A 13398-nucleotide genomic window follows, 5' to 3' on the forward strand; every position below is an offset into this window, starting at 1 on the left:
CAGGCACGATGAGCTTAGGGTGGGGGATGGGTGGAATTTCTGCAAAGGGCAAGGCTATTGGTTTAGACTGAGATTCGAAGTAACAACGCACTCTCCTATTGGCTCTCTCGGCTCCCACGAGGGGTTGCATGCAAACGATTTGCGAAAAGGTTTATTGTTTCTTTGCTTTCGGGAGCCGAAACTGTTTGGAATCTACTCAGCGCTACAATAAAATAACGCGTCGGGAAAAATGGTATGTGAACTCGGGGTAATGCTCAACGTGTTATAGGATATATTGCCATTTTTTAGCTTGAATAACTGTGCAGTTGTAGAAAGTCCTGCTTTGAATTTGAACTGGGGAAATCCGCGCAGAATGTGTGTGGTTAACAAGCTTGCTAAGAAGCTAACTGACAGCTAAACCATTAGCATTATCGTTACCGTAAGAAGTTCGATTCGTGTGGATTTTCGGCTAAAAGTAGACTGCTTTTAAGCTTTGAGTGTTTGTTCCGAGTTGTTTTGGGTATATTTGCAAATTTTTGGAGGTGGGTCGCTCATTTAAGAGATTAAACTGCTCTTTGAGTCGGTGTAGCCTGTGGATGGTGCTTTAGCAGTAACTGCAAGCTAACTTGAGCTAGTTCGTTGGCTTAACGGCTGGTTAACTGTTAGCTGCTGAATAATTCCTTTAAAATAAGTCTGCAGGTGATGCAAATTAGTAAAGACTACTTTGTGTTTTATTTGAGTCCAAGTGACTTTGTAAGTCCAACTTTCTTTGTCAAAATCTCTGAATGAAAACTTGACCGCTGACGGTCTTAAGGCGGCGCGTCTGTTTTGTTTGTCGCGGGGTCACTGCCAGCAACCTGCTGACAGGTTCTCGTATTTTTTAAGGAACGGAGTCGTTATTGTCTCTATTAAATCGGTTATTTTATCTTTAGGGTGTATACTTGCTGTTTCCGGGGCCGGTTAACGTTGCTACTTTTCATTTCTGTTTTATTTTTGATTGGCGGGAAAGCGACAACTGTTGAACCGGGCGTAACGTAAACTACTAGAACAATAACACGGAGAGCTCAGCGGTGACTCTCTAATTTATTCAGATTCGATTTTGCTATGTCACTTTAAGTCTTTTATTTTTCATTTAATACAAGTCAGGCGTATTCGTTTCACATTTGCTTCCACTTTCTGATTTCATCTTCTTCTTTTCCGTTTAATCACTCAATGCAGGCTGGTGGCAAAGCAGGAAAAGACAGTGGCAAAGCCAAGGCGAAAGCGGTGTCGCGCTCCCAGAGAGCTGGTCTGCAGGTAAATGTCAATCATTTGTCGTGGTGCAGTTTGTGGCTTTGCTGCAGGTGTTAAACGCCACAGGACGTTTGCTTTTGAAAAAGAAAATTGGACCACTATCTTACTTGTGTTTCCTGACAGTTCCCAGTGGGTCGTATCCACAGGCACTTGAAGACTCGCACAACCAGCCACGGTCGTGTAGGAGCCACAGCAGCTGTTTACAGTGCTGCCATCCTTGAGTACCTCACCGCTGAAGTAAGACTTCCCATTCCCTCCATTTTAAACTTTGTTTTGATTAACAGTGTTACTTAATGTCAGCTTTGGTTGTTTTCACTGTAGCTAATTTTTTTGTTGATATGAATCCTTGTTTCTTTGTTTTTTCCAGGTACTAGAGTTGGCGGGTAACGCCTCCAAAGACTTGAAAGTGAAGCGTATCACTCCTCGCCACTTGCAGCTGGCCATTCGTGGTGACGAGGAGTTGGACTCCCTTATCAAGGCAACCATTGCTGGAGGAGGTGAGCTGGCAGTTTTCTGGACTGATTAATCGATATCTTATATAAACCATCTGTGTACAGATTGTATTCTATTTACAGATTATATATGTAAATCTCATGTACATTTCCTTTTGCTTTCAGGTGTCATTCCCCACATTCACAAATCCCTCATTGGGAAGAAGGGCCAGCAGAAGACTGCATAGATGCCATGTTGACCAGAAATTTGGGGGCTTGGGCTTTGAACGGACCAGGAGTTCACCTTTGTTCTTTTTTATTATTAATATTATAGCAAACGAAGAGTGATTGTTAGCCTTTGTGTTTGTTATATTTACCAATAACTAGATAAAAAGTACAGAAAACCCCTTAAAGACAGTAAACCCTTTGTATGTTAATGTAGAGCGTTTGACTGGGGAGTTAATGATTATTTGAAATGGTGGCAGTGAATTTGTTTGATTGGCCTGGCTCTGTGTAATGTTTTATACTGAAAAAACAAATTGTTAAACTGTTTTTTATATAAAAGATCTTGTTTTGTGGTTATTTTCTCTGAAGTTATGATATTTACTATGACACATTTTTAAGGAGAATTTCTTTTTTGAAAGTAAATTGGATAACAGCTAAATAGTAAAATGGTGCTTCTTTTCCTTTTGACTTACTGTAAAAAAAAAATTGAACTGCACAAGAATAGTGATGTATTAAAAGTTACTTTTTTTTTTCTTACATCAAAATGAAATAACGTGTTGTAACCGCCTGCTACAGTGTTTTGTCTTAATGTTTACAGCAGTTGAAAAAATGTGTTAAACTTGAAACTACGTATTAACAGTGTAATCCTCAGCTAATTGGGAAACACTGATTGTAAACTTGTTGCCTCACTGTGGAACACAAGTCCTGCCATTTGTCAGCTACATATCACCACTGGGTACATTCAGTACTCTGATACTTTGGGAAAATAAGTAGAGGATAAGTAATCAGCGCTGAAAACATTTGTCTACACTACCAAAATATATAGGCATACTAAAAATATATTTATATTCCCCTTCTAAAAGTCCATTTCATTTTTAACGTTCAGATTTTGGAGCCTTTTTTTCTTTTTTAAGCTGTATTCAGGGAAATGACTTTGCCTATTTTATCTTTGAATAAACACCATTGGCATGTTATCTCTGACTTGGTTTGAAACATAAACTCATTTATAGAGACTGGAACATTACGTGTGACGCTGCAAATCATGAGCATAACTCCAAATATGCTTTCACATTGACTTATAGTCGTATTTTGGAAACTCCAGAATGGTTAAAAACAAGACTGTGCTCTTATGACTCAAAACAGCAGTACCAGATAAAAGCTTTCTGCATAAAAATAATTTCAGAAAATTAATGTTAATGTAAAATCCAATCAAAACTAAACTATAAAGTAGCTTACGTTTCTGAGATCTTATTCAAGTTAGAAATTTCAAGTGGTCTTAACACTGGTTCAGGCTTTTATGTCAGGAGGGTTATCCCCTACTATTGCCAGTTACTCCGTACACTAAATAAGCCTGTTCTTTTTTACATTGACATTAATAATAATTTATCCTACAGCTAAATATATCTCCACACTGAAAATACCCCGAACGGAAAACATGGGAAAGTTTTCTAAAAACTACAAATCGTCTATTTCAATTTATATACCATCAGTTCTCTTAACATTCTTGTAAAATTTACTGACAGTTGTTTTAATTGCATGATTGTTATGCATCACTAAGATAGAGGGTTTTACGACATGTGATCAGATATTTAAACCTGCCTTAAGTTCCATTTAAAAAAAAGTGGGCAGTGATTGCATTTAATAGTGATGCAATCACTGCCCACTTTGATAGGAACCCCTGTTCCACTGTTTGTTATCTCAAATATATAATCACACATCAGCAACTTGATGCATTTAAGCATACAGACATGGAGAAGATAACCTGCTCAACTGATCATCAGAATGGAGAAGAAAGCTAATTCAACTTTGAACGTTGTTGCTGGTTCCAGATTGGCTTATTTCATTCATTCATTCCATTCATTCGCTTCCGCTTTTCCTTTTCAGGGTCGCGGGGGGAGCTGGAGCCTATCCCAGCTGTCATAGGGCGAGAGGCGGGGTACGCTCTGGACAGGTCGCCAGTCTGTCACAGGGCCAACACACAGGGACAGACAACCAGTCGCACTCACATTCATTCACACATTCACACCTAGTGGCAATTTGGATTAATCAATTAACCTATCCCCACAAGCTGCATGTCTTTGGACAGCGGGAGGAAGCCGGAGTACCCGGAGGGAACCCACGCAAACACGGGGAGAACATGCAAACTCCACACAGAAAGACCCCGGCCTGATGATGGAATTGAACTCAGGACCTTCTTGCTGTGCGGCAACGGTGCTAACCACCGTGCCACCGTGCTGCTGGCTTATTTCAATATTTAAGAAATTTCTGATCTGCTAGAATTTTCCTGCACAACCATCTCTAGGCTTTACAGGAAATGGTTAAAAAAAACCGAGAAAAGTGGCAGTTTTCTTTGTCCCACTGACAAAGTGGACAATAGAAGAATGGAAAAATGTTGCCTGGTCTGATGATCAGAATAATGCTTCTGCAAGCATCATGTAAACGCTACGCCATGAGTATTGATGCCGACCACGTTCTTTAAGATCGCAGCATGCCCATCTTCATATGGCTCCTTCCAACAGGTTAATGAACCATCTCACAAAGCTCCGATCATCTCGTACCGGTTTCTTCATCATGACAATTTAATGATTTAATGTACACAAAGTCATCACATCTCAATCCAATAGCCCCTTGAATACATGGTAGAACTGGAGATTCACATCATAGATGCTAGTTGTTATACACCCACACACTACTTTCACACTACTGCTTCAGCAATCAAAACTGGATATTATCATATTTGTAAATATTTTGATTACTCTCTTTTTGTCTCTACAATAAAAGATATAAGGTTATTTAAGTGAGCACACATAAACAAATCAGGCTGATGTAGAATATAATTGTAAATGAACTATTTATTCTCAAGAACAATACTATATTAGATAACATCCCGCTTCCTTATATCATTTAACTGTAATGGTCTCAGTTTGGCTCATGATGTGATCAGCTGTCTACAAAGTTTGCAGTTACTTGCAAATTTGTAAATGCAAGTTCTGTATAAGTTGTCTTTGGTGATATCTCCTATTTATTTATTTCAAATTACTCTGCATCTTAGTTCTAACTAGTTTAGTTTAGTTCTATTAAAGTGGAATTTCTGAATAAAAATAAAAATGTAGTCATGCATTAATTACAGAAGAAGTGAGAGTTTTAAAAAGGATCCAGTTGTTAAGTAAACCTCATACAGTGATTGGCAGTTTTCAGCTCAGCTGGGGAGAGCACACACCTCTCATGAGAGCAAATATTTTCCTAGAGAATATAAAAAGAAAATATCTAATATTTGTTTGTGACACAAGGTCAACTATGGCATCTTTTTGGTCTTTTGCTTACAAACCCATCAGTTACTCTGATCCGCCTCGCTCCTGCTTCCTGTCATACCCGATTCATCCACTAGATGTCCTCAGACTTCTGTTCCAAGTCCTCTGTCCACCATAAACCATCTTACCTTTCCCTAATTTTCCCAACCACTGTCTAAATATTTGCCATTTTTCTTTCTCCCATGCTAGAGTATTAGTTGAGTTCTCAGTCACTACTCTGATTCCTGATCAAGCCTATATTTTGTGACAATCTGAGGGCAAACCTCTATCTAAGAATACAGAATAGAATAGAACTGAATAGCCCTTTGTTGTCATTGTACATCTACAACAAAATTATGGGTGCTCAACAATTAAGAGGGATACATGCAAAATAGGAGAAATATATTCCGAAATAAGAAAAAGGCACACAATAGAGAACAAGATGTACAGTGCTTAGAAGTAGTGAAAAGAAAAAAAAACTTGGTCTGAGGTGTTACTCATGAGTCTGAAGGTTTGGGACCTGATTGGCCTAAGCTTGAGTTATGCATTTTTCGCATGTTCCTCGTTGCATGTGGGGTTCATGTCAATACCTGGGAACGCCTCCCTGCACAAACCATGACAAATACACTACCAGTTTATTGAAATCATTCAAAACTCTGGAGAACATGCTTTTTGTTTTCTTGGTGAGAGTTGGACTGGCAAACTGGAAATACTCAGCCATTCTGACTGATGACTGTGACCATAACCCTGTCGTTTTTCATAGGGCTGCTTAAGGATAGCTGTTTCCATATACTTAGATGAACTTAACCCAGCTTAGGTCTCAATGGGAAGCCTTGAGTTATCGCTGTCTTGATGTCATCCTGGTGTGTTTATGCCAGACATGAAGATCAAGGGGTGGATCTAACTGCACAATCATATGATTTTATGCTACTTTATTCTTCTTTTTGACAATAATAGGTACCATAATGTACAAAATAAACAATATGCATTACACTCAGAAGTAATGCCTATTGTCCATTTTTTAATGTGTATTCTAGCCTTATGTTTCCAAATAAACAGAGAAAGCTAAGTATTTACCCAGTCATTAAAAACCTCATTTTTTTGCAGTGCTTTTTAATTTTTCTATAATCCCTTATGACAAGCTAGTTTTTATGTTTTGTATCACCACAACACCTCATTGTCGTGCTCATCTCATTATTTTTGCAGTTCCCACAGGCTGAAGCGTCAGATAATATCTTTTGAACTGCAAATTACATGGAAGAGACGAGTGATGAGACGGCAGAAGATCAATCACCTCTCTGGGTGACAGGAACAGAAGGCCAGTTTATAAAAAAAATAAAATCACAGATACTTCTGAACTTTTGTTTACTTATGTCTGACTCAGAGGTGTAATGACTCTGAAATGATGAAACGCGTTGCTTCGGATGTGTGGTGGCTCACAGGATCTTATTACATTGCTAACAGGGCTGACCTTTGCGGACAGTTCTCGAATACACCGAGACACTTTTTCTTTTCTCTTTACACGACAAACCTAAACTGAGTCACGGCGTTTCATTATTTTTTTGCCCATTATCAGGTCCAAATGAAAGTGGAACAAAACATCTTTCAAAACAGTGTCAGGCAGTGGATGCTTCTCAAAATACATGCGTTACCCTTTCTTTTAACCAAAAGATTGAAGGCAGATGCTCTGAAAAGGTTACAGATTTTAATGAGGAAATTGCAAACAGAACAAGTGAGAATGATGCAAAACAAACTCTCGGGGGTCTGGCTCAATCTCTTCCACAGGATAAATCTGCAAGGATCCACACTCAGATTATTCATTTAGAAGTAAAAGAATCAAATCACTCGAGAAGCGAGATCCCCAAAGTAGTTCAGCCAGACCTTCAAATCAGACTCTGCTCCACTCCCAGGTTAATTAGCCTGGAGCTCAACACAAAAGTCCAAATCTCCATAAAACTTGACTCTTAGGTTCAATGCTAAATATCTCCCCAGGCTCCACTCTCCAACTTTTCCCACTATTCACCAATAGTTCTTGTAGATGGGCTTAGAGCCAGCCTTCTCCCCAAGCAATCAGCTGGCCCTCCAGGAATAAATCTAAGCTACAAGCAAAGGTAAGTAAGACTGGAAATGGGAGCCCAAGTGATACTACCAACAACATAGTACAACAAACTGGGAGTGAACGACAAGGAGAGCCGGGTTTAAATACTGCAGCTGATAGTGATGAGAGACAGCTGGAGTTCAGGTGGCCACACCTACTCCTGGGAGGAGGTAAGCAGGTATTTCTGCCCATACGCGCCCACGTGGAGTTGTAGCAGGGAGACGGAGAGAAAGGCAGATCAGCACCTCGAGCACAAGAGGGGTCGTAATGTCCTGTGGTGCTGTATTTAGGTACAGTTATGAATTTCCAGAATTTCTTTATATTTTCCACAACATTCTATCGACTTCCATTTTCACTTTTTTCAGAGCGTGATACCTAGATCATTAAAATCTACATCCACATTATCCCTGCATTTTTGAAAAGGTCTCCAATGAACAAATATCCTTCTGAATCTTTTGGATCCTATTTTATTTGTTTATTTCATATCGCATATAAAAGTGCAAATTTGTTCTTCTTTTGGCCTGATGCTCATTGCTGTCTGATTTCATCATTGTTCAAGCTTCTTCCTCTAACCTCGCCTTCACAGTGTTTTATTTTTTGGTATAATGTTTGTTGTCTTTTAATAATTTCTCTGTATTATTGTTGGCTCTGAACTGAGCTGAATAATAACAAATTAAACTTAACATTTTTGACACATTTTGTAACACTTTTTCCCAGCAAGGACAGGCATGAAAAGTCTGTAAATAAATGTAAATAAAAGTCTTCTTTCTAAGTAATGTCACTACTTTCCTGAAGTGGAAACAAAATGTTCTGGACGAAACAAGCCAGTGATAATCAACCGTCTCTAAGACCTGGTATCATTAGTCACATATTGAGTGATTGAGCTCATGGGTGGATTAATTTAACACTAATATCTTTATTAGGTGAGAATGATCAGAAAGCCCATGAAACCTGAGAAAAATGTTTTTTATTGTGTTTTTTTTTTTTTTTTTGCTTTGTTTTGTTTTGTTTTTTGCAGTGCATTTGTAGCTTTGTAGCAACTTCACACAATTCTTCTTCTTATTGTGTGAAGTTGTAGTTCCCAAATGGTGCAGAGGCACACTGTTGTACCTAGAGATTTTGTGTCAGTCTTAAGTACTGCAAGTGCACAACAAGTAATGAATTACATTTGAATTTGCCATATTTGTACACATCAAAGGGTGTGACTGATAGCAAGGAGGATCACACCATGTGCGCGGGTGTGAAATGCATCACTTTCATGTGCACAGTGAGCCACAGTTTACTCGAAATTCTCAGTGTCATGAAAGGTTCCAGCACTGCAAATATGCTATCAAAGGTGCCTTTATCTAACATTATAATCAGAACAAGAACTGATTATATTTCAGAGGACAAAGTATATATTTTTTTGCAAAACTGAAGACAGCTGTGACTTGAAATGTCGCACACTTTCTTATTTTAGAGATACCCAGAAGCTCAGCCTCTGGGTCTAGATTTGGTCATACCCATTGCTGACCCATTGCTATGGCCTTACCAGGAGAAAAGTGGTGGACTAATGAAAAGTTTCATCCTTACAGCTAATCATGTGGCCACAAGGAGCAGCATTATTGTAAAATATCTGCAAAGGAACTCTTTGATTACCATCAAATATGATGGCAGATTACTCCTTCACCTTGTCCAACAAATCCTCTAAAATAAACCTGATGTTCAGACTTTCAGGTTAAAAAAAAAGTTGGTTATGAAGCAGCTGCAAACTCAGGAACTCCAGCACATGAAGTAAAGATTTCTGTGATTGAGAGTGACATCAGATGTATTGTCCACATGAATGTGGGCCTCTGTGGGAACACATGAAAGCCAGCGCTGCCTCACATCTTCAAAGAGTAAGAATCATTTGTTTATTCTTACATCTCCCTTTGTCTCCTTCTTTACAGTTTTCTCCCGAGGATGGTGGGAGTGTGACAGCCAGAGGTCAGCCTTCAGCTCCCATTATATTCTGCACTGCCTGAAATGCACCACACAAAACGGGGACAGCTTACATGGTAAGAATTCAGAAATTCTTTTTCAACTTGTTTCTATAGTTTTCAAACCTGTAAATTCCTGAAGTTATTTAATGTAAAAAAAAAAACAACTTCACGCATTCTAACAAAGCGTGAAGGATTCCACATTACTTTTTCCTTGAAGAAAGTAAAATACGGACTAGACTGTTAGTATCAGTGGGGAAACAAAAAGCAGCTCCTCAAGATATTTTCAAGTAAAAAGATTGTCACAGTATGTGTTGTTATGTGATTGTGTGCAGAAGGTGCAGTATCAAGGGAAGAGAGAGACACAATACTGGAAAAAAAAGGAAATGCAGGGATGCTTGATTTAAAGCTACACTAAGCTACAGTGTAAATTAACCAGGCACTAAATAAGATGCTTTAAACTCCTCTTGGAATTTTTTCTTGGTGTTTTGAAATAAATAGTAGCCTGTTTCAGCTCATGTTTTAGTTCAGAAGAATGCGTTCAGTGTCACTCACAATGTGTTGAGCTACAGAAAGCAGCCGTTTATGGTGTAAAACAACAGCTAAGAAATCATTTTTTTCATGTGGTGACTAGTTTATCTGAATTAGCTTTTTCCATGTTTTGACTGTATTATTCATTTGATTAACCTCCTAGGACCTGGCGTCCACATATGTGGACATCACATTTTGGGATGTCTTGACCAAAATATGAAATTTTACTCTACAAGGGCCTGATAACCACTTACGAGGACATTATACTGCAAATGTTTGATTGAAATGTAAAACAAATGTCCTCGTATGTCAATCTTATTTTTGTCAGAGATAAAATCAGGTATAAAAAAAACCTGGAAATTCTTTGTTTTTATATTCATCAGGTCCCAAACAGCCCAAATAGCAAAGAGAATTTAAAAATGCATGCCATGAAAGAGTTTGGGTCTTAGGAGGTTAAGCACACACAACCATTCATCTGGTACAGTTAGCAGAGGGGCTGTCTCAGCTCACAGTGGAGAAAGGATATCTTCAGTATACCCAGGAGTGTACAGTGCAGTCAGCCAAACACAATGAGTCCTAAAATATTCACACAGTCCCTTTCTAGAAACGATTTAATAAAATATTTAAATAAAAAATAAATATAAATATAAATAAATATTTAATAGCAGAATAATTATCATATTTAATTTAAATGAGGTATTAAATCTGCACGTGCCCAGTTGTTAGGATATGCTATACTGGATATATATAGCATATCCTATTGTCCTGATAAAATATCTGAAGAGACCCTTGTCACCTTTACACTCTCAAAAGATAAGGTAAGCTCACCAAAACGCTGACCTCTAAGGTACCCTTTACACAGGGAATTTATCTGTATCACACTAACCCTCTTAGAGAAGCATATTACTGCCAAATTATGATCAGCGACTCACATAACTAATATTGCAAACATATGTGTATCTTTTTGGCACTCAAAATTAGGATATTCTGATGCTGGCCGACACCCCAAACACTGCCCGTTTATCTATAATGTACCTACCTTCCCTACTATCTTTGTACTTGTTTCTGTGTCCCATCCTTCCTTCTTCTTTCTCTGTTTGTCATCCTCTCTCCAGGGGGTACCAGAGAGATCTTCCATTTATGGGAGCTGCGATTGATCCACAGTCAGGGCTCTAAGAAACCACAGCCTCCAGTCTACTTCTTTGCTTTTCTGTCTTTTTTCTGCCATCTTCATTATTAGTAAACCTTTCAGTACCTGCTTTTGAGGGTACAAATAGCTACCTTGAAGGCCAGTAATTAGCTCTAGGAGGAGCTTTTGTGTAAACTGGAACTGTAGAGACAGGTACAATGGAATACTGCTTTGATCTGAAATGCTGTGCAGCTACTACACAGTTGTTATTAGTTGTTATCCAATGAAACACTTACAGATTTTTACCTTTTACTTCTAAATTATTGAACAATTTAACTTAATTAAATTAAATTATATTTAACTCTGCCTTGTGGAATGTACTTTGAAAGTGTATCAAACTAACATCAAACTAAAGACATGTCTGGGTTAAAAGCACCCTGGATATCCTTTAATCACAAGGCTTTTATTTTATGTACTGATGCTATGACTTGTCAGCCTTTTTAAGCCCTTCCAGATGAACTGGATTAAGGTAAGAAAACCATTTGAATACTGTCAGGAACTGAACAGCCCTTCTGGTGACCTACAGGTGTCGTTTGTTGCGGTGTGGTTGTGAAACTGAAGGTAACACCTACACAGGAATAACTTAATAATGAAAAGAGACGTACGCTTGCTTTGATCTTTGATGTAAAGAACATGTTCAATAGACACTGACAGGGAACATCTTCATCCACTTCGAGGGAGAGGTGTTTCCAGAGAGGCCTGTCAGTGAGCCTATATCACCGTGTCTTTATGTTTGACATTTTAAATCCCTTTAAACCTCGTAGCTGGAGTTCAGGGAACAGACTTTACCACTGAAGACATTTATTAGAAGGACATCTTAAAAAATAACACAAACTAGCAATAGCACTATGCTGGCCTTGAGCGTAAAAAAAAAGCAAAAACAGGTTTTCAGTGAGCCTCTTCCAAAAGAACTCGTGAGCATCTATTCAGTAAAATAGCCCAAAATAGCCATGAGGAAAAAATTAAAATGTTTTGCTAACACAAAAAGTTTTACAGTTGTTCAGAAAAATCAAAGCAAAGACTTGTTTTCTCTTTAAAATCGTTTGCATTGAACCTTGATTGACTTTTTATGCAACTGGAGTTCATAGTGCAACAATAACGCAACCATCTTTTGACCATTCATCTATTTCTACATCACATCAAAGTCGTCACATATTCTTTTAACGACCCACACACGAGAACTAACAGGGAGTTAGTTGTACTTTCAGTTTCAGACTTGTGTATGGCACGGCTGTTGTAGCTTCAGCAAGTGAGGTTTTCCCTGGAGGCACCAACATGGTGTTGGTAAAGGTTTATGTTGGCTACGGGTTCAACATCAGCAGTTTGTTTTCTTCACATGTGCTGCACATGTTGGCCACATTCATACCTGAGTAGGTATCAACAAAAAGAGATTTTTTTTAAATGTTCCCACTCATCTAGCTAGAAAAACACCGTTTTATCTCTCCCTCTGCGTCCCTGAATGTGTCGGCACTGTTCAGGAGGCGTTTCATCGTCACTGTTGCTCTGCTCAGTGGATCAGCACCAGGCAAATGACCTCCCCACCATTTCAAAGAATAACTTGTTTGGCTTTCTGAAGTACCGACAAAGCTTCTTCAAGGCTTGGGTACTGAGTGGAGCATGTGGCCTGCCTTTAGACTCGTCCAGGCACTTGTCGTGTCCAGACGACAGGAGGCAGTAGAAGCCCTTGGTGGTGTTGTAGTAGAAATTGCTTGGGTTGATCCTGGGCGGCAGGTCCAGAAACCTCTCTGCCTTCCTCAGCTCAGGGAAGGGATCCCGAATAAGCGCATCTCCGTCCACCACGTGGATCTGCTCCCTGGGGAAGACCTCCAACCAGCGGGCAAGGTGCTGGTGATAGAGGCTCCTCTGCAGTGCCTTGTATCCAGGATCAATATGGCCCTTGTGGAGTAGGAGCTCCTCTAGGGGCTTGTAGGGCTTGTGTTGTGTTAGGCGGTTGTGCAGAACCTGGGTGTAGTCAGAGATCAGCCTCTCAGCTGGGTCCCGGACAATGAGTAGCAAGCGGACAGCAGGGTTCATGTCCGAAACTCGTGCAGGAACCTGAGGAGCTGCGAAGTAACCTGGGGTCTTTTCCACTGTCAGTTGACCTGGGACTGTGAAGGGCATCTGGGCTCGGTACCAGGCCAGACCTCTGCGGTAGTGCTCCTCCACATTGAAATAATGCACCTGTCAGAGGATGCAGAAGGTATTTAGTGATGTAGATGGGGGGGGGGGGGGGGGGGGGGAAAGCAGGTCTTCATTCATTTTTATACCACTTGTTGACACTGTTGTTTTGAAATTTTAGTTTGTTTTGAAACTTAAAGGAAATTTTAGGGACATCTAATAGTTTCTAAACCTTTTTACCATCTAAAACACTTTCAGCTTTTTTCTTCATTTAGTCCCAATCTTG

At 39.3% G+C, this 13398-nt stretch overlaps 2 protein-coding genes across 3 annotated transcripts in view; one reads left to right on the top strand and one right to left on the bottom strand.

Moving 5' to 3' along the window:
• Positions 1–106: 106 nt before the first annotated feature.
• On the top strand, positions 107–2902 carry h2az2a (H2A.Z variant histone 2a; the record flags this gene model as incomplete). 2 transcript variants are annotated; one of them, XM_082555479.1, is made up of 5 exons in its annotated part: positions 107–232; positions 1198–1275; positions 1396–1509; positions 1640–1769; positions 1890–2902. In XM_082555479.1, 5 exons carry the CDS (start codon positions 230–232, stop codon positions 1949–1951), a joined length of 387 nt encoding a protein of 128 aa, XP_082411605.1. In that variant the 3' UTR covers positions 1952–2902. The 2 variants fall into 2 exon arrangements, with proteins under 2 accessions (XP_082411605.1, XP_082411604.1); XM_082555478.1 differs by lacking the exon at positions 107–232 and having other exon boundaries at positions 1192–1275.
• An 8854-nt stretch (positions 2903–11756) lies between these two features.
• hs3st1l2 (heparan sulfate (glucosamine) 3-O-sulfotransferase 1-like 2) overlaps positions 11757–13398 on the bottom strand; it is a 30489-nt gene continuing 28847 nt past the window's right edge. Inside the window, exon 3 of the mRNA XM_082554387.1 lies at positions 11757–13175. Within this exon, the coding sequence (XP_082410513.1) occupies positions 12510–13175 (666 nt within the window). The 3' untranslated portion in view covers positions 11757–12509. The remainder of the gene's footprint in view (positions 13176–13398) is intronic.

Source organism: Aulonocara stuartgranti, assembly GCF_965226115.1.
Source record: "Aulonocara stuartgranti genome assembly, chromosome: 12".
Taxonomy (NCBI): Eukaryota; Metazoa; Chordata; class Actinopteri; order Cichliformes; family Cichlidae; genus Aulonocara; species Aulonocara stuartgranti.